The 21,864-nt window shown below is 38.5% G+C and overlaps 3 protein-coding genes across 3 annotated transcripts in view; all 3 read right to left on the bottom strand.

The window, feature by feature from the left end:
- The window catches only part of LOC148402559 (neuronal acetylcholine receptor subunit alpha-4-like), a 30,261-nt gene extending 27,717 nt beyond the window's left edge, over positions 1-2,544 (bottom strand). The window contains exon 1 of the mRNA XM_088367634.1: positions 2,285-2,544. Coding sequence (XP_088223760.1) covers positions 2,285-2,420 — 136 coding nt within the window. The 5' untranslated portion in view covers positions 2,421-2,544. The remainder of the gene's footprint in view (positions 1-2,284) is intronic.
- A 456-nt stretch (positions 2,545-3,000) lies between these two features.
- Positions 3,001-11,228, bottom strand: tm9sf4 (transmembrane 9 superfamily protein member 4). The gene is made up of 18 exons (XM_088369297.1): positions 11,146-11,228; positions 9,854-9,964; positions 9,271-9,370; positions 9,046-9,202; positions 8,739-8,871; positions 8,351-8,474; positions 8,158-8,279; positions 7,422-7,533; positions 7,099-7,169; positions 6,875-7,007; positions 6,566-6,647; positions 6,394-6,469; positions 6,130-6,213; positions 5,783-5,958; positions 5,623-5,686; positions 5,346-5,465; positions 4,949-5,038; positions 3,001-4,047 (listed from the first exon to the last, which is right to left on the bottom strand). The coding sequence occupies exons 1-18, from the start codon at positions 11,161-11,163 to the stop codon at positions 3,898-3,900; spliced, it is 1,923 nt and encodes a 640-aa protein (XP_088225423.1). The 5' UTR covers positions 11,164-11,228; the 3' UTR covers positions 3,001-3,897.
- A 92-nt stretch (positions 11,229-11,320) lies between these two features.
- On the bottom strand, positions 11,321-20,776 carry hck (HCK proto-oncogene, Src family tyrosine kinase). Its single transcript, XM_088362037.1, has 13 exons — positions 20,376-20,776; positions 18,028-18,156; positions 17,200-17,233; positions 16,501-16,594; positions 16,303-16,398; positions 15,856-15,959; positions 15,101-15,250; positions 14,836-14,988; positions 14,581-14,763; positions 13,775-13,851; positions 12,827-12,980; positions 12,505-12,636; positions 11,321-12,303 (listed from the first exon to the last, which is right to left on the bottom strand). Exons 2-13 carry the CDS (start codon positions 18,145-18,147, stop codon positions 12,101-12,103), a joined length of 1,500 nt encoding a protein of 499 aa, XP_088218163.1. The 5' UTR covers positions 18,148-18,156; positions 20,376-20,776; the 3' UTR covers positions 11,321-12,100.
- Between the last annotated feature and the right edge of the window lie 1,088 nt (positions 20,777-21,864).

The raw sequence follows: 21,864 nt of genomic DNA, 5'->3' as shown, positions 1-21,864 counted from the left end.
CACGCAGACCTTGAGTTTGACACCTGTTGTCTAGGCCTTTTTTTTTGAGGGGGAGGGAGTGCCGTGAGAATTTTCAGACGTAAACTATGTACCCCCAGCAAAACTGAAGAGGATAAGAAGTCTAGAAAATGCGCATTGTCACAATAAAAGCACTCAAACATTGAATTAGGGTATATTTAGTTTGGTACGGTAGCAAAAAGTGCCATTATTGTGTAACTTATCTTTACAGGTGTGTGTAGGCTTTAGTAGTTTTAGTATATAATTTGTGCTATATAATCAAAAACATCTTCTCTTGTGCTGCTATCATAGAATAACAATGCTTTACATCAGTAAATCAACACAGCTTGTCCTTGTCACAGAGACAGTGAAACCTCCCACCAGTGTGCAGTAAAACTAAATGATGACGTATGCCCACAATTATTATTTATACAACCATTTCATTTATCCCAACCCCCTGTTGTGCAAGGAAAGTCTGTTGCGTTTGTCCTCATTGGGATTTTGAAAATGCTTTTTTTTTCTTCTAATGTTAAGTAACACTGTAAAATGTTTTCAAAGAGCTGGTGCTAAGGACAAAATGGTTATCCCAGTCTTAGCTGTGATTACGCAAAGCGTTGAAAAGCGTCAAAGCGCTAATTTACAATAATGACTTTAAAATATAGTATACAACGCTGAGGCTGCATATTTATTGCAGAGCAGGTCATGTGCACATAGCGCGAGGATCAGTCCATCTGTTTTTTTGAGTCCCTATTTGGACAAGGAAGAGTTGCATCACTAATGCGTTCATTGATCACTGGGCCTTTTCATTCATCACCATAGGGTCATTATAATGCCTCCATCTAATGACATTGTTCAAACGCCAATCACTCACGTCTGAACAAATAGCCTGCATGTGCCACTTTGTGGGAGCAGTGCACACATTGTGAGAGCCATGGGGGTGAAAAAAAAGGGAACATTTTGGGGATGCATTCCAATACATAATCTAAGTGATGGCAGAAATTTGATGGCTGGGTGGTGACAGACAAGATACTCTTAAAACAACTGATAAATGGACAGACAGACAGATAGATGACAATAAAATGGTAATAAAATAGCTAGCAATATCTCTATTTTTAAAAAGTGAAGACAATTTGCCATTTTAGTATTGACATATGAATTGCACATTCACGGGCCACATAAAAATATTTGGCACCGTATCTGGCTCCCGGGCCTTGCGTTTGACACCAGTGGTGTCGAGACACAAAAAAGTATGATTTTGGTGACACAAGTACTGTTGTATCTATATATAATGTGTGAAAACGAACATAAGCTTGACACTCTTTCCTGTCATCATTTGGCTTTAATGAACCAATCAAATCCATGTCGTCTTGAAGCACTAAACAAATTGGCACCCAGGGTTGAACTTGAACATGCAGCGCGCACGCATTCTTCTTATTCTGCTCGAAGCTGCTTTAAATAGGTTGTTTGGTCAAATATGTCCAGGGTAATGCAATAGATACATCTATTTTTGATGACGTAAATGGGATCGTGCGATTTAATTCCACAAAAGCGCATGGCCAGCTGCCTACCTCTCAAATGAAAGCCCACGATTGCCATCTGGTGATAGATGACATCTATTGCACATGACATCTATTGCACACAGAATTGTGTGTCAAACTGGGTAGCCCTTTGCATTACTAGGTAAATAAGAAGCTTGCAAATTCAAAGGGTTGGTTAGCCCTGCTTTAGAGTTTCGATGCTGCAAAATTTGCATGGCTTGACAGTTCGACCCCTAACTAAGTTGACTGTCCACCTTATTCCTACACCCCCAGGATCGTTTGCATAAAATGTGGGAGGCACTTTCGGTCGTTTTGTGTCTATGGATGGGTGCGATTTTGCTTTACAGATTAGCAATGTAGAAACGCCAGGTGTTGCACCTTTAAAGATAAAACATTTCAATCTCGCTCCTTGCTCGTCAAGCAGGGTAGGGACGACGAAAAAGCGCCCGGGGACAAGTTACAATCACGTTTAACTACATAACAAACTTTGACGTAATGAATCTCAAAAGAAGGCGAACCCAGTCTTATTTAGAGTAAAGCAGATGTATGTTTGCAGCAATGTAAACAAGCTTCACGTCGCTTGATGAGTCAATGCCAAACAACTGCAGTTTCTGCAAAGTTCATAGAATTTTAAGGATATTAATTAATATCCATAAAATCCTAAATACAGCGATACTTCTAATCACTTTGGAGGTTGACAAATACCACACACATTTCAATAATACCCGATTTTATATTGTGGGACTCACCCGTTGAACTGTCAAAACACTTTTTCCTCGTCTGGGAAAGCCAGTCAAAACCAATGCTCTTGTCGTCCTCGGTTAAACTTCTGCTTGTTAGGAGAACTGCCGGCAGCGCAACAAGCTCCCGAGGCGTGCAAGACATTGTCCAATGCGATTACGGCTATTGATCGCTCAGAAAAAGGTGTGTAGATAAACCGTTCAAAAACACCGCTCCGAAAGCGAAATGTATTGTAACCAATGGGAGCATTTTACCCAGTTTCTTGTCGGAAGTTCCTCCCACATTAGTTCCCAAAGGAAAATTCCCAGTATTAAGGTGGATGCTTGAAAACTGGTAGATTTGGCGAGAATCGTGATTCAACCCATGTGATTTGCTTTCACAGGAACACAAAAAATTGAGTGGCAGACCAGATCTGGGCCTCGGTCCTTGAGTTTGAAACCTACGACATAAGGCATAAAAAGTGACCATATTAAAAATCATGGTATCTCTCAGAAAATCCAGATTTCTTCAGATGCTGAATTATGGTTTTTCATTCATTAGAACTGGCATCTCTTCGACAATTTTGAGATTGCAATTTATTCTGCTCGCGACGGGATTTAGACTGTGGCCATCCAGTTCTAAAGGGCAAATTCTAAAAGTTGACCAACAGATAACCCCATGGGTTCATATGAATACATGTGGAAAGGTAATAACCTCCAATAAAATATGATGAACTACCACCGGCTGTCAGAAAATGTGTAGCTTTATTTAGATCCATAACCAGCGGGAAGAAAGAAAAAAAAAGGTTCTTGGATTAAAAATACTACACCTGTCATTTATTGAGCATAAAAACGTTTTTTTTTTTAAATTACAACTGGAATTCTAAACACATTCTTAGTACGAGTCTTGAATAAAGACCACTCTCAGACGACTGCTTTCACATCTTTCAATCATCAGGCAATACAATGTATTTGGTACATTGAGACGTTTGAGGGTAAAAGGTGCTACTTTGATCCAGTTGTGATTTAAGTGGTCACACAGAAAATGTATGGAAACATCATTTAAAAAACAAGAGCGCATTTAATATACCATATGCATTTCTGTGTCACAATGTAGATCAGTTAAACATAAGACACAAATGCGGCACAACCACAGTTCACCTCTCCTTCGACAAAGTCTCTCAAATGAAACAGAGGTGAAAATGAAGTAACTGGGAATATTTGGATGAACAGATCTGGAGCCAACAAATTAAATGAATAGCAATAGCAGAACTGAAAACGTGGATAAATTAGGTTCAAAACACAAAAAGAAATAAAGACAAAATGTTCAGAAAACTATTGTTTGGCCTACTGTGTTGTGTGCAAGGGGAACCAGATGAAGACGCAAACAATCCCATCAAAGAAAACCTCCTCCGAGTCTCCATCTCAGTATACGTGGGAAAAAAAAGCTGGGGTGGCAGGGAAGGAGACACCATTTTACGCGATCCTGCCAGTGGGTTTAGCTATTTAACTGAGGGGTAAAAAAGCAACTCTTGCTTTCCCTCCTCTACACACAAGTCAGTGCTTGTTGGACCATAAAAATCCTTGTGTAAAAAAAATGTGAATGTGACAAAAAAAAAAACAAGACGACAGCAGCAATTGGCTCAGTCTATCTTGACTGCGGCGTAGATCTTCCTAATGAACATGTAGGCGGCATAGAAACCGATTGTGCCAGTTAGCAGCCAGAAAGACAGGACCATCAGGGTGGTGTAGCCAAAGTATAACAGTGATGGGATGAACTCCACAATGTCCAGCTGCAGAAGAACCAAGAGGGGATAAATTGTCAGATCACATTTCTCATCTGATGTTTTTTTTTTTTTTTGTGTGAAAAGCCCGGATTTTTCACACCTTAAAGCGCACTTAAAATCCTTTGACTGAAAAATCAACAGTGCACCTAGTAATTTAGAGCACCTTATGTATGTATGGATGTCGACTTTTCATTCATCTTTGATTTAAATTCCTACTTGATATGTTCTCATCATCATCTAAACAAGGGGTGTCAAACTCATTTTTTCCACGGGCCGCATTGTAGTCATAGCTTCTTTCGGAGGGCCATTATGACTGTCAACCCAAATAAATGTATGAGCACCTCATATTATATACAGTAAAAGCTACAAAACAAACTGACAAATAACTCGTTTTCAAATCAGATGAGTAAAAACTGGTCAAATATTTAAAAAATATATATATATTATTTATGTGAAGACAATTTGCAATTCTAGTAATGACACATGAATTTGATGCACAATGTGTCTTCGTGGGCCACATAAAATGATGTGGCGGGCCGTATCTGGCCCCTGGGCCTTGAATTTGATAGGTGTGATCTAAACACTAGAGTCTGCGTTACGTGTACTGGGACTCGGACGACTCCCTGTTTCCAAATCTAAGAATCATGGGAAATGTCTTACTAGCCAAGTGGTTCCCAAACTTTTTATTTGCAACGCCCCTTTGGAGATGAAATTACTTTGGATTTCATTATCAAGCAGCCCTACTTTAATATGTATTTTATTAGAATGTCGTGGAAAGCAAGATTACCAGGAGAAAACCAACATGAGCACAGAAAGAACAAAAACTGCACACTAGCACACCAACACACATTCAATGACTGGAGCAATTATTATTGAGCCCCATGTACTCTCCATTGTGAACTTTTACCTTGTTGACAAAGTAGAAAACGGCATACACGAGGACATAAAATGCTGACCCTCCTGAAACCAGGAACGTTCTCCACCACCATCGATAGTCCTGTTTATGAGCGTTAAGAGACACAAAACAAAAAAACAGTCAAAGTTGCGTAGTGCACTTTGGCCAAAGTTGATTCTGAAATTTCACCCAAAAGTAACTGAATAATATATAAGGAAGATTTAAAAAAAACAAAAAAAAAACGAGGGGTCACTCAGTGGCTACTGGTCAACTATCACAATGTAACAGTAAATATATAATATATATACAATTTTGCACAATCAAAAATCATATCTTTCTTTAAAAAACAGCATAAAACATTGAACATGGTGACATTCATAAATTTCACTTTATGAAAAATTATACATACCTCTGCACACAGCTGGAAATAAACCATGACAATGCTGATCTGAGAGCAGGAGACTACCAATATGATGAAGACCAGAAACAGGAAGCCAAAGAGATAATAGAATTGATTCTCCCAGATGGCCTAAAGAAGTCAAAGTTAATGTACAAGTTAATGTACATTACTGCAAGGGAGTGCTGAGAAAGGAACAATTTATTACTACGGTTTGGCAAATAAACATACTAAAATGCACATAACAGAAAGAAGACTGCCTTCACTGTGTAACAGTAATGGCACTTACACTAAAAATGAAGAAGAGCTCTATGAACATGGCACCAAATGGTAGGATCCCCGCCATCAGGATTCTAATGAAAGTGGGGAAAAATAAGACCATTGTAGCATAAATGAACAGGCCTTGAATAAGCCATCGAAAAGATTCTTGGAGTTGTGTCATCCCTCACCCCACAAACTTGTTCATGTACCAGCGTTGCTCTGGGACCTGCCGAGGGATTTGGTTGGTGCGCACGGGGTTGTCATATGGCTGCTTGCGGAAACCAAAGTAGTAACCCAGGTAGACCAAGGGCATGGAGATACCAAACCACATGCACAGCAGAGCCAGCATGGTCGTGAAAGGCACCTGAATAAGGCATAATGACGCTGCAATTGTTAATTTTGTGTTCATGTAGTGGAAACATGCTGCAGGGCTCGTATCAACAAGTCCATAACATCTGGCATTTTGAGAAGCTCTGTTAATTGTCATTATTACAACATGTAGATCACTTGGTCTATATCCTGTTTTGCCACTCACCGCCCCAGAGGAGTGCTCTCCCCAGATGAAACAGTTTAGGATGAAGCAGATTCCAAACACCACAGCTGGATACAAAGTTGCAGTCTACGGGAGATAGCACAAAGCTTTTCACATGTCCAAGTAGCAAACTGAGTTCACAAACAAGAAAAGTTTTTTCTTAGTGATATACAGTATGTGAATGGGCCACTTTGTACAAGTAAAGTTGGGACCCAAGGTCAAAAAACGTTACGTGCCCCTGTGACTGAAGCTAATTTAAACACTCACACAAAATGCTCCTTTTCTCCACCGATGGCCTTTCAGTGTGCGGTAGAGTCTCCCGGCAAAGTAACCCCCGAATACACTGCAAAACGCCAACAACCCAAGAGAAGACATCTAAACACCACAACGTGATTCGCTGCATCTTCTTGGGGAGGATTCAAAAGTCAAAAGATCTCACCCCATAAACATGAAGAGGAAGCATGCAGTGGTCATCAAAGCTCCTCTACTCGAAGGGGATAACATGCCCAACATGGCGACAACTACACAGCCAGAAACAGGAAGAACAATTACTCATTATCGAAGAATATTTGCTGTCTGTGGCAAACTATTATCTTAGATGTTTTGTTATACAAAGATTTAATTTCACTTCAAAAACAAAGATTGTTTGCAAGTTATCTTGAAGCACCCTATGAAGATATGTACACTGACATTTAGTTTTTATACAAAAGTAAAGGGTATGATTAGCACAAGTTCAATAAACACTCACAGATGACAATGAGGATCATGCAAAAGAGCTGGATCCCTGATCCTAGAAGTGAGCTGAGAATCATGGGATACTGAGGTGGCCTGAAGACATCACCATGGACATTCTTCCATCCTGACTCTTCCATTGTGTCCTCCTGATTTGTGCAAGGCAGAAAAGAAAACAGTCACATTGCTGCAGCATCTTGGTCCAGCAGGCAGAACAATCACATTTCACCAGAGACTTACAATATCATCCTCTCTGTTGTAATTAGCAATGTCCTTCCTTAAAGTTCTGATGATGATCATACTTAATATACCTGAAAAGGAAAAGATATAACACACGCATTTCTTTAAACCATTTGAGGACGGTGAAAGCAATTTAACAGAAAGTCTCTCTACAGACCTCAGGGCGGATTTGTTTTCTTTCAGTAATTTTTACTAGTAATGATGTGTAAAGTATCATTCTAACCCAGAGGAAGAAAATTAGTGACATTCTTGTCCATTGTGAGTATATGTATATTTATGATCTCATCTGGGGCACACATTTCTGTAGGATTTGAAAAGCATACCAGAGAGGAAGAAAACAACCACCACAGAGTTGACAATCGAGAACCAGTGTATCTGCACGTCGCTCATAGTCAGGTAGGTGTCCCATCGAGAAGCCCATTTCACCTCACTCTCCTGCGAAGGTCAAAAAGCCACTCAGATGTTTTTACCATATATTAATCTAGCCGTAAAATAAAATATATAAAAAAAAATAATAATAAAGATTAAACTACAAAGACGTCCTTTAGAAAGTGATGCTGATTTCATTGATTGCTTCAAGCTTACTCTCCCGGACATTCTTGCCACTTTGAAACTGTAGCATAACGTCATCTTTCTTAAAATCTTCTTTTGTAAGCTCTTTCTTTAGTAACTGTTCATTATGATGCCTGTGAAGAGAAGTATTAACCCTAACACTAACTCACACTGGCAATGCATTTCCCATTAGACAGCAATTGTAGTAAACGTAATTGTAATCACATCTCATATGTGATTGAGATTTGTGTTGCTATTGTACTGCTATCTCAATTGGCCTCATTCACAATAAGTGCATATACACAAGTTATGCTGAAATTGTGCTGACACACAATTGACATACAAATCTGTGAATCATCATGTCTGCACTTGAAATACTCTTTCTTGCCAGGTTAAGTTTTAAGACTGATGGTCTAACTGTGTGTCAAAACGTATTGGGTCTGTTGTTCGGGGTCTGAGCTACACAAACGTGTTCTGTTTTCAAGAAAAGTCACAACAGCCACTGACCTCCCAGTGCACAGAGTACGTAAAGAGAACCTCATTCTCCTTGGTGGGGTCAATCTCCAGTGGAGCGGAGCTGCTCGCCTCTGGCAAGGTGCAAGTTTTCTCTTTTTGCACAGCCATCAGATCTGGGAATAAACACAGGCCAAGTTCCCATGTGGATTCAGACAAAAGCGTAGCAACAAGTGTTGACAACTACCTTCTACTTTTACACTTTGGGGTACGACCTCAAATCGCACCACTCTGTAATTGTGCTGCTCTCCCTCTTCCAGCTTCTCCCTATGGAAGTAAATGATGAAGGAAAGGTGGTTGTGCAGATAAAACTGTGAGGGATGGGAGAAAAAGCACAGAATTAGTAAAAACAATCGTAAGTGGCATTTAACCAAAATATTCAAACACATTTTGACTCAACTCTTAAAGTTCTAAAATTATGGAACTGAAGCAACTCTCCATTTTAGTATGAAAAAATGTTGACATTATACAAAAACACAGAAAAATTCAATAACCAACCAGAATATAACAGAAGTTGGAAGCACCTAAAACAAACAAAAACATACTCTGCATTCGGAAATGCAGACATGAACTACCTTGTTGTTGTCCACAAAGCCCAGCCTGTAGCCATGTTCAAACTGGATATCCTTCATGTCCTTCTCTTCTGCTCCTGCTTCTCGATTGAGATACACCTCCAACCTGGTGGCTACTGGCAAATTATCTGCAATACTAAACAAGAATAGGAAGTTGTTGGGGTTTGGTTTCCTTTGCGGAATAACAGCTTCAAATCTTGGGATAACGGGAATATTGATGGAAATGTGGTTTATATCGAAACGGAGTGATAGTCTTGCTATTTGCATTAGGGGTTACTGGCTCTGGTAATAGATAAGAAAAAATACTCACAGGTGGACATAATACTCCTCCTGTATTCTCTCTGCAAACAACTTGCTTTCGCCTTTGCTGAGTTTTTTCTTGTCGCACACCACCTCACAGTTCTTGTCCTTGTTCATTTCCACATTGAAGGGGGTGTTCACAATTCGGTCTCCACGCAACACCTCACCTGCAAGAAAAGGATATTTTGAGAGTTGCAACATTGACACATTACTGATAACTCTGGCCACCACTTACCAAGGTTCTCTCCCTTGTAGACAACAGACTGAGGTTTACAATATGGCAGGGAGTAGTATTCATAAGGAAGCTGGGTATGAGAGCTTGTCATCTTCACAGCCTGCAAGACAAATGATGAGACAGGTTTTGACATTCAGAGATTTCTTCAAGTTCAAAACAGTTTTGACCATCATGACCAGGGGCCACCGATGGGGGCATCCACTTTCCAGGATGACCAGGCTGCAAGTGGGACACATTGAACACATAACGGGATGCTGTATAATATTCATTGAAACAGTATGAAAGTCCATTCATTCAGATGAAGCGCTGCAGGAAGACCCCTTCAGTGAAGGTTAATGCGAAACTTGGCACCCGTCAGTAATGCATCCACGAATCAGACAATGATGCAGCTGAAGCCTTGAGCCAAATATTTTATGTGGACTTATTTTTGTGGTCAACTTATTCGACTTTTTTCCCTCCCCAGCCCCTAAATGGACGGATAATTACATTCCTTCCTCTTGTTAAATTTCCAGCTCAGAGAAAAGAAAGATGAATGTCTTTTATTAAAAAAAAAAAAAAAGGTTTTAGTTGAGAGTGTTCATACCTTAATATCTACAACATCTCCTTCATGGAAGTCCCGGGGAGCAACACCAGGAACGTAGAAGGGCAACACCACAGGGAACAAGGATAGTAGCAACAAGGCCCACCACCTTTCCTGTAACAGACATAACAGGTTATGTCAAGAATCAATCAAAACAAATTCATCAGCGTTTCTTCTGTGTAGACTACAAAGAAAATGGCACTGCAGACGAAGACAAGCACAAAATACACCCTTTTAAAAAGTCAATACCAAAGTTCCTTGGAAAGTGATTAAGCAGTTGATTAGACAATGCTGTTAGCAAACAAATCGAGAGAAAGACTCAAGATCTTTTCTTACTACAGACGGTTGACTAACGCTGGCAACGTTTTAGTCCGACGGCTGGTCGGAGGATATCATTTGGAGAATCTACAGTGTAGATTTCCATTTGTATACAAGTTTTTGTGCCAGGTGTCAAGTGTCTCAGTATTATAATCACTTTTTTTTTGTCATCCTTGCAGTGATTTCATTCTCATCTCTGAATTGATTTTAATCTAACAGCCAAATGTTTGTGTCGTTGCCTTCTCCTGTGGCCCAAATTCAAGATGCGGCCAGTGGTTGGGGATCGTTGCCACAACATGGGTCCTTCAGTTAGTTCCTGAAGTTACAATAATTGACAGTAATGTTGTCAGCAAAAACAGTTAACATCTCACACACGCTAGAATTATGTTATTGGGCAGCGATAGAATAAAACTGAACGTCTATGCAAAAATGGAATTCAGACAGGATAGGCAGCTGAAAAGCTGTACGTTCTACATTCCTCTGGTCTATAGCTTAAGTCTGGAAAAGCTTCACTTAATGTAGATAGATTTGCAAGTAGCTTGCCAAACACTAGTTGTTGGAAGTTCCTTTCGGTAGCAACTGATGCACTGTCAGCAATATGAGTGATGCAGCCTGAGATGATAACAGCTAATACAGATCCCAAGTTCGGCTGTCTATTCAAACATCAATGAATAAATGAATGACAGTCTGACAAAATTGTCCCTGGCCTCCCTCTACTTTGTCAACATAGTTTAATGGAGCTGACCAATACGTTTTAGGAGGCACAGTGAAAAAAGCTAAGTGACGTTAGCTAACTACCAGGAAGTTAGCAAGCGCGTCAACACCGGACAGTAGCCAAATCGCTTCTAATTCTCAAACATTTATCGACCAAATAATCTCGAGAAACAAGTGACCCCTCAAGACACTGTGTCCGTCATAAAATTAGAAGAGACAATCAGAAATGGGTGGTGAAAAGGAGTACTGATTGCTTCACTCACCATAGCCGCAGCCGCCATTTTGAAGACGTGTCATTGGTGACGTCATAGAACGCGTTTTACATTTTTGGTAGAATTATAATGCAATGTGGATGTGACTCATTCATTGCAATGGACCCGCATATAGTAAGAAAAAAAAAACATTTCTTTTGGAATTACTCACCGAGACAAATAAATGTTTTTAAATATTAAAATATTTTATTTTAAAAGTGTCAATATTTGTTGAATTGCCACAAACGAAACAAGCAAAGGGACTTCAGGTAAAAAAAAAAAAAAAAAAATCTGGGCTCTTGAGTCTAGGTATGGAATCAACATAATTAATTCATCACTTCTTGACAAACATTCCAAAAAGACCATTGAGAGGTTGTTTTGCTTTTATGTGAGCAATTCTTTATGGCAGATTTTTACATGTAAGTATAAGTTATTTTTCCAAAAAGCAAAATGAAGGCTAATACGTAAGTGAGCTTTCCTTTCTTCACAGAATAAATGACTAAATCAAAACAAAAACACATTCATGGATGTCTCACATAAAAGAAAGCAAAATATAATTTAAAGGCACAAATACCAAGACATTTTGAAAGCCCTTAATAAAAGTGGTCATTCAATCATTCTTTCTCAAATTTGGATCAAGTAGCTATCCTTGAGCTTCCACAATTTTTTTTTGGAATTCATACTCCAACATACAACTTTAATCTACTGACAATTTGTGCAAATTGTGGTGGCAGGAAATTCTTTAGACTTAAACTTCTGACAACAAAATGCCAGGAAATTGTTAATTGTTAATAATTAAAATGGTGCTTTTTTTTCCATTTAAATAAAAATGTTTTGTCCACAGCCGGCTGAGACATCAAGTTATTGAGAAGTACAGATGGATTGACAGAGGATACAGGAAAATACTAAAACGTTTTTGTACAAATACTACATCATGAAACGGACCAAAAAAAAAGAAGAATGTGAGTCACGGTTGCTGCTGGTACTGGCTCTCTGTGGCTGTGTAGAAATCCTCCAGGACACTCTTTAGGTAATCAAAGGTTGGACGGTCATCTGGTTTGTTCTTCCAACACTCTAGCATGATGTCATAGAGTTCCTTGGGACAACTGTCCTGACGCTGCATTCGATAGCCTTTCTCCAGTGAACGGATCACCTCTGGGTTTGTCATCCCTATAAATAAAATCAATTTGGTAAATAGCCTCTTGAACATTGAGAGGTATTACGATGATCTCCTGTGGAATGTTTTGCGAGGGAAATCCCAAAATACCAAAAGAGACAAAACTACACATAGTTTGGTGATAGTATACTGGATAGTAGTGGCTTTTATTGTTATAGCGGGAGGGAGCACTGTATCAATATTGAAGTTGTTACCTGGGTACGGTGTACGTCCATAACTGATGATCTCAGTCAGCAAAATGCCAAAAGACCAGACATCTGACTTAATAGTGAAACAGCCGTAGTTGATAGCTTCAGGTGCTGTCCACTTAATGGGAAATCTTGCTCCTGAAGAACCATAAAATAGTATTTAAGTTTGCATTCCACACATCTTCTCGTACAATAGTGGTAAACTTTAGATTCAGCCAGTTCACAAATCACTCTTCTTTAAATTTAGGAATCTTGGTTGCGTTACTGTGTTCTTCTGTGTTCCCAGCTAGATTAAGAGGAAATTAAATAATACTGTAGTAAGTCGTACCTTCCCTTGCTGTGTACTCATTGTCTTCAATGATGCGAGCGAGGCCAAAGTCAGCGATTTTGCATACTAAAGCTTTATTGACCAGAATGTTGGCGGCCCTCAAGTCTCGGTGGATGTAGTTCCTCTGCTCAATGAAGGCCATACCCTCTGCTATCTATGGATAAACAAGGCACAGTAATGGAGTAAGAACGTAATTCCTCGCAGTCGGTGTGACAAAATCATAAAAAGGGGAAATCATTCAGTTCGGTGCAGAAAACATTGGTTAGTTTCTGTTGGCACCCTTTTGCTGGTTTCCTATGGCAGTGATACGATATTCCACAAAGTGTTAACGTATAGCGTGCTGTCTGAGGATTAGCCAAGAATCGAAACAAAACTTCAAAAGACTATTAGGACTATATTAAAAATAAAAATATACTCTGAGAATAATGGAATAATGCCATAAAATGATCAGAATAAGCTTTTTTTTCTGGAATAAAAAGTGTTTTTTTTTTTTTGCATTTCAGTGTGGCAAAAACATTCTTATGTACTAAACTACTTATTTGTCATTAGCAAATGAAAAAGTTGCTCAGTAACAAAGAGGACTGTTATAGCACAACTTAATTAAATGGGCTAGGTCCAGCAGAAAAAAAATCATATTAATGCACGTATATACACACAGATGTCACAAATATTTGATCATAATCTTCCATGTTTGGAGTGGAGAACTGATGAAAAAAAAGCACAGTTGACATTTCCAGTGAATAAGACATGAAAAGCCAAATGGTATGGATTTTTCTACAAATCATCTCAAATTACGTTTGCAATAGCACTTTGATGCCTTACTTTGGTCTCATCAAGTGTATGGCTCAACTAATCCGACACAATCCATATGCACATATGCGCTTGTGGACGTGCTCCAATGATTAAAGATAATCGTCGAAGATCGTGATGTGACCCAGAGATTCTTACCTGGGCAGAGAAGTCGATGAGCTTGGGAAGTGGGATGCGACTTCCTTCATCACTCTTGAGGAAGTCTAATAAACTACCTGTATGCATGAGCACAGGCAAACATCATAAGAAAAATGCATGTTGGGCTTTCATTGACAGTGAAGAGAACGTTTTCATCTTTGTATTTTGTTCCTCCATGCACTACAACGAGACAAATATTTTAAAAATTATACCAAGAAGAAATTGAAAAAAAAAAAGATTGACTATGCGTAGGTGTCTAAACAAGAGTATGAGAAGGAGGTCGACTGTATCACCACTCACCGCTAGATGGCAGACATAGTTGCGTTTGCCGTGTCTTACTATATACATAGTGCCTACATTTTCATGGGGATTTAGAATGCCACGCTGAACAAAATACAGTAACTCAACAATATTAAAATTTTGAGTCAGTTGATTTTTGTGCGGGAAAAAATAATGCACGAAATGACTCATGTTAAAGTTTGTATTTGTTTGAAATGAGTCCACGTAGTGTTAGCTTGCTCAGCAGTATAGTGACATCCTTGAATCCTGATTTTTATGTATAGCAAAAGCACACTCTTCCTCCCGCTCTCAAAGTAATGCATGGGCGTCAGAGCGATTTGCAAACACAAATCATTGTGATGAAGAAATATGACACCGCAGCAGTAGTTCACAAAGTAAATGCAAAATTTGAATTCAAATATAATTTAATGAAATTTGAATTCAAATATAATTTAAACTATATCTGGTCTTTGGTTATCTTAATCAACAGCCTTTATCACATATCCTGTTTTGTGCACATATCTTACCTTTTTCCATTAATTCAGTGATAATATAAATGGGCTCTTCCTTGGTGACCACAGCATGGAGTCGCACCAGTTTGTCATGCTGTAAAGTCTTCATCAGATTGGCCTCAGCCATGAAGGCTTCTACCGACATGCTCCCAGGTTTCATGGTCTTCACTGCTACCTTGGTGTGTTTGTTGTATGTCGCTGAAAGCAAAACGCAAGATATTCAAATGCAACCCACTAGCAAAGTGGGAAAGATGCTTGAATGCATCGTACCCAGCCAGACTTCTCCAAACTGGCCAGCACCGAGCCTCTTCTCCAGTTTAAGTGATGATCTTTGGATTTCCCAGGCGTCTTTCTCCCAGGGCTTCTCTGGTTTAGGACTCAGGCAAGGGTTGGTCAGGGGTTGGCAAAGGCCATCACCTTGCTCTGGAGGGAATAAAAAAACACACACATTGCGATGAATCACACATATACAAGACTATCAAGATGACTTCTGCATTTAGGTCTAGTTCATCATGTTGAGCCAAGTCACACTCACTCTTATAATGCTTGACCAGGTCCTGCAGGGTGCTGAATGTGATCCGGGGAGAGATGTAAAATCCTCCATTGTCCAGCATACGGATCTTATAATGTTTAACAGTGTCACCAGATGGGCCATCAGTGTCCCTGACGGACAGGGAGAAGCTTCCTGTGGTTAAAGAGAGAGAGACAAAATCATGTAACTGTGATCTCGACTTATGTCAATTATTTACATGTTCTTGCAAAACATGAAAGAAGAATTGTTTTACTGTTCTCTACTTTTTATAACGGTCATATTTTACATTGCTTTGTTTGCGCACTGAATCAACAGGACTTGTGTACTTCCTCAATTGTATCTGTTTTTAAAATTACAGTTTGAGAGTACTGTATGTGCCTACGTATCGTATGTAAATATATCTGGAATTTTTACACCACTGTGAGCAATTTAAAAAAAAAAACACTTCTTCAATTGTATATGGGGTGAACAGTGGCTCATTTGCATGAGACAGGACTGGTCCGTCAAAACAGGCAAATTTTTAGCAAATCTTAAAAATATTCAGTAAACATGCTGTAATTCTTGATCCTAGTGGTTTTCAAAGCATTACACGGACACGTTAGGATACTTGGGACTGCTTTGAATTGTGGAAAAAAACAAAACAAACAATGACTCCCTTAATAACAAAACGTTCAAAAGTTAACTATCACAATTTGGCACAACTTATACTATAACAAGTTGGGCTTTACTAAGTTATGAATAGTTTATACTTGACTCACCTTTGTTGGACTCACTGTCTCGGATCATAAATGATCCCACTTTGTTTCCAGGGGCCAGAAGCTGCCTTTCGGCATCTCTCCTGCTCACTCCCTTAAAAAACCACCTCAACAACAGGAAACAACCATTAGAGCAGAAACCACATCTGAGTCCAAAACAAGGTGCTGTGCTCTTTCCTTTCAAGCTGTGTTTTGTGCTTGTATTTTACTTAACTGCCATGCTAACTTAAAAATCACATTTGTGCAGCACTCCCATGAAAAATACAGAACAATACAGAACAAGAAATGCATTAGTTGATTTGTTTAGACTTTAGAGGACATAAATGTTATGATTTTGTGATGCAAAGTGACACAAACCACAATTTGACAAACAGACACACTTATTATTTGAATAATTTTAAGGTTATTGCTGTTGTCAGGTCATTTTATTACTTGTGTAAGTCTACTTACTCCTCTGCCTCCAGGGTATCTTTACCAACATAATTGCTGGGGATGAAGCCTTCTTGACCTGTACTGATCGACATCGCCCGCCACCACTCCCCTGATCTATAGAGAGAGAAAATCGCAGATATTTACAGAACGACTTTAACTTCTATCAACAATCCGACAAGAAAGGAAAGATATGTCACGGGTGACTCTCCTACTCACTCTTCCAAAATTTTAAGTTTGTCCCCCTTCTTGAAGCCAAGGTCTCCATCATGAATGGCATCATAATCGTAAAGTGCAATAGCAATGTTGTCTCCTATGTAAATATGGGAAAAGGAGACAGAAAAAATCTTCAACTGTGTGTATTACAATGCTCATAGATGAATATCTATCCTTAGATTTGCAATGTCCATCCAATAAAATAGCTTGAAAAGAAAACAGCTAGCACTCAAGTGTTTAGTGTCAATAGCATGAACATTACTCTGTTAAATATAAATGGAAAGGGGATCTATTTAATATCATTATTAACAGTTTATTTGAGCTGTGGTCCAGAAAACTAGGAAGTTGTAAATGTTAGCCCTCCAACAAAAAAAATATGCAATGGAACAAGATCTGATTCTGACTTTTTCCCAGAACAGTGTGTCGCCTGAAATGCTGATGCTATCACTATGCACATCCATAAATCCATAAACTATGTTCATTGTTAGAGGTTCATCTTTACTCATGTTAGGCACCTGATATAGGATGTATGTACATAGGATTCATGTGGCCTAAACTAATTCTCTGCGTACTTGTGTGTATTGCCCTACATGGTGCTGACCAACGTTGCATAAGAGCAATGTGATACATTGCAGATGATGCAAGTACAAGTAGCCGAGGTTGACAATGATGCGGAAAAATTTAAGAGACGGAGATACGAACCATCTGTTATATTTGCACTGGATGGCGTTTTGCTCTGTGGACCAAAAAAAAAAAAAAAAAAAGACAAATCAAAACTTGGATGTTAACAACATTATACATGACATTACACGGCATCACTTTGCAAGTTGAAGTACTTATTTGACAGACAGGAAGGATTTGTTCTTATCAACTTTAAGTCTCGGGGCTGGTAGTTTTTCCCTTGTGAAGTACATGAAAAACAACCAGGAAGTAAAACTAGCAGTGTGTGCTATATTATGCTGCATCTACAGGTTGACTGATCTTGGTTGTTGCTTAATAGTAAGATTTCAATCATGCATCTGCTGCCATTTTGACGCTCTGCTTCTGCTTTCGTCAATTCTTATTTCTTCACTTTGGGTGAAAGACAGGAAGCAATGGCCAGAGGAACCACTTAATACGAAGTAGATAGCAGCAGCGCACTTCTACCCATTGCGATACAACAATCAAACAAATAATTCATTCACAGAGACATGCCACACTTTCAAAATGGCTAAAAATTGTATCGTATAAAATGTTGTGTTTTGTTTATCTATAATTATTTTGTCAAAAGCATTACACAGACATGCTATGACATCTGGGAACTGCTTAAAATTGAAGGGGAAAAAGTCTAAAATACTTCTTTAAGGAAAATAAGAGGATAAGAAGTTATCACAGAAAATGGTACCTATCAAAAGTTTGTTACACTTTCTGTTGTTTTGAGTTTTTCAATTGTAAAAGAATTGTAGAAAATACATTCTTTCAAATGGATTGGATGGAAGAATTCTTCTTTGTGTTACATTGCTCCACATTCTTTACACGGTGATTGCTTACAACTTTAGAATTTCCCGCTGTGGGATCTTTGACGTAGTGGGTTGTCTGTGCACTTTTCTGCATCTCACTGCTTCCTTTCCGAAGATTCTCCCGGTCCTTCTTTGAGCCCACACAACCCATGGTGATGTCCTGGTGGTTAAGAAGGAGACACAGCTTTTAGATGCCAATGAAGACCTTCTATGCAATATTTGCTTGTTGTTTTGTTGTGAAAGGGTTGCCTGATATATGGAAGAGATTCTTTATATATGATAATTTAGTGCATAAGGAAAAACCTCATTTCACTTTCATCATCAAAGTTAAGCCTGAGTGTTTTGTAATTTCACTAATAATAGTGGTTACCTTATTTTTGCTCTTGTATGGCTTGTAAGATTGTTAAAATTTGAGAATGGAGCATAACTTTATGGTATTACCCTCTTGAACTTAGAATAAGTACAGTAAGCACAGTAACCAAGGAACAGGAAGCGTAAAAATGATACAGGAGGATACTCAGATGAAGGATAAAAAAGAAAGGAAAGAACATTATGTGAGAAATTAAATGAACTTGAAATGAACCTACAGGGGTGGAAAGGTAGGTTGTGCAAGAATAACATCAGCTTTTCTCACAGGTCCTTTGAAAGTTCTACCGCATTTCCCATGGAGCAGTAGCCAAGAAAGTCAGTGCAGCCCATGAATGAAATATGCCGCAAGGTCTCCCACTCAATGACTATTTACAGTACAGACACTAATTACCATCAAACAATTCATGGGTGTGGAAAATTATTTTCAACAGTAATTTAAATTTATGTGTGTCAATGTGTATATTGGATATGTAAATTTTTGATCAGGCCATTTGGGTTATTTCAGTTGTCACCTGACTTGTATCCAAATATCCCCAAAAATTATTTTTAAAAAAAATTCATAAATTCTGCCAGGGTATGTAAACATATGAGCACGACAGTTAAAACAGTTGAAGTTAACAATATATGTTACTGTAATATTATACACAGTTTGAAGATTTAATTACTGGATATTTTGCGTATCGCTGGACGGAGCCCACGTTCTACTTTAAGAAGAATTAAATTAGATCACTAATTAGAGCCCTGTAGTAAACAATGCATTAAAAAAAAAAAATTAAATACAGTCCCAAAATATGGGATTTTGAGGTTACGTGCGAAGCACAGTTAACTAGCTCGGAAAGCAACAGCACAGGAAGCCATGCTCAGATACAGAGTACATTTAAGATCATGGCCTGCCCAAAAATTTTTTCATTCAAATGTTAGCTGTAACTTTACTATTTTTCGTTTTCTGTTTTGTGTTCTATTACAACTCATGTGGGGCAACAAACTTGCGTTTTGATGCTGGACTTGAACTGAACATTCTGTTGGTTGCAATCTAATTGAGAAAGTCATTGAGCTTCCTTTTCTTCAAACCAACAACTACAACGCATGACCCCATAGACAAGGCGTGTCAAATTGTTTGTCTTAGGACATGTTTTTTTTTCTCAAGCCATTAATACTTTGATAAACATATGATATGCATAGTCATCTCAATGACATGGTTTTTTTTTTACAAAAAGGAAATTGAAATCAGATCGTCATAGAAAGCAAATGTACAACTTTAAAAAAAAACTGTATAAATTCCGTTCAATTTTTGTTAGAGACCTGGTTTAAAAATGCATCTGTTAAAATTGAAGAAAAATAAATTCAGTTAAGTTCTTCTGTCAAAATAAAAATACAAAAACAGTTTTACAAGACGACACAGTATTTGCTTTAGATTGCCACAAACTGTAAAACGATTGGACAGCTCTTACTGATTGCTTCAATTCAATCTCCAAAATTGATGAGTGGATGAGGCCACAACCTTTTAAATATAAAATAATTCATTTTGTAGAAGTGTGGGTTATTGAGTTTTGCCTGGAATTTTATAGTTTGGACTATAGATGATTTATGGGTTTGGGTATGATGTAATGTTGGCATTTTTAAGAATAGTTTGGGTAACATACAGAAGAACTCTCCAATTTTAAGTAAATTATTTATAAAGAGTAATCCTCCAAAGATAGAGCAGATCTGAATAGGATAGTGCATTCATACATAACTATGGCCCCCTAGGGCATGATCATTAATGACTACACATTGAAACAGTGCTAGAATCACTCAATTAGTGTATTTTGAAGTGTATTTTCAATCTGTCTTTTATAAGAAAATAAAAAAATGCAATAGCATCTTTCAGGTATGTGCACACTCATGTTTTGTTAAATCATTCCATGTGTTAATGATCACAATTCATAATTCAGAATGTTTAGAATTTTATTTTTGAGCACATTTTGCCCAACAGTGACGTCACAATACTTAAAACAACAACAAACTCACCGTCGCTTTAACCAAGTACTCCTACGACGATGAGTTTAAGAAGATAATGATTCTTCTGCCAGAGTCCCGTAGCTGAAATTATTCCTCATTTCTGTCTAACCGCTTCCATTTTTTGCGAATGTGCTTCAAGATGAGGAGCACAGCGACGCGTCTGCGACTTGGACGAGGAAGTTGTGAGAGTGCTGTTAAGCTTGAGCGAGCCGAAAAAAAGGGGAACCAGCGCTTTCAATCTTCCACTTTTGCACTCTTTCCCCTTCTTTACATTTGAAGTACAGCTTTGTATTTCAGTATGAGCTTTTCCTGGAATTGCAAATATACATGTATTTTTTTCAAAATGTGAGCCACTAAGTAGAGCTCAGTGTTCTTAAACGTTATCTTTAGTCAATTCTTTTGACGCCTTTGGAGGTCGCTACAGAGCGTCATCCTTTCCGTCTTCTTTCTCCCACTGAATATTCTGCATCCTCCTCTCCAACGCCAACTGCCTTCATGTCTTGCCTTCTCAAAAAGGTCTTCTTCTCTCTCTAGCTCCATCTTCATTGTCCTTCTCTCAGCAAACCATGGAACCAAGTTGAAAGTGATTGATTACTGCTGTTTTGAAATAAAATGTTGACAAAAACCTGTTGATCTTGGAGTTGCATTGGCAATAATTCTCAAAGTGTAGGAAATGACAGAAGATTCACTGCCTTCAGCGATTTTAAATTCAATACATTTGCATTTTTAAAGGTTTGCACTTGCATTTGCACTGGACACGTGTGTAAAATATGCTAAGTGACATTTGACATAAATTGGTGTATATATATGTATATTATTTATACATTTATTTATTATATCTTTCAATCTTGAAATAAACAATTGAATTGCATATTTGTCAGGATTTTTTTTTTTTTTGTCCAAATGATTCCTTGACAGCTGTCTTTGAGTTCAGTCTGTTGTGGGAGGCGGGGTTGCATGTGGATGGTGCAGTGGCACATCAGCAGCTCACCAATGGTGCTCAAGAGAAAACCACCAGATTTCAAAACATAATCCTTAATCAGCAGCCAGGATTAGAAATTCCGCTGAAACCTAGCGGGGGGAGGAGGAGGGCGAGGATATGGGTGGATTGGGGATGAGGACAGAATGTAAATTGAATGAGAGGAATGACAAGGAAGGGGGGAAGCAGTAAAAGGTTAAATGTAAGAGTTTTAAAATTTTGGGAAGATACTAGATGATGAGTCAAGGGATAAAGGATTGTGACCCTGCAGCTGTTCACCACTGCTGATGACCTCGTGTTTCCCCAACTGCAATGAGCCTGTTGAGTCAGTGCTGACCTGGGCACTGTTGACTCCAAGTACTATTGTCAACCATTGCCACCGCATATAAAGACTTGACAGGATTAATTACGGGCATATATATTTGCTGCCTACTGCCCGATGACTGCTGGGATAAGCAACAACATTGACCCCAAATAATCCAATGACAGTCACTTTGGACTCAGTTCCTCTGGATAACA

The sequence above is a fragment of the Syngnathus floridae genome, chromosome 2, assembly GCF_059516105.1.
Source record: "Syngnathus floridae isolate MCC-2025c chromosome 2, RoL_Sflo_1.0, whole genome shotgun sequence".
In the NCBI taxonomy this organism is placed as follows: Eukaryota; Metazoa; Chordata; class Actinopteri; order Syngnathiformes; family Syngnathidae; genus Syngnathus; species Syngnathus floridae.
Note: the sequence above shows the minus strand (reverse complement) of the source record. Positions and strands in the feature narration are given on the sequence as shown.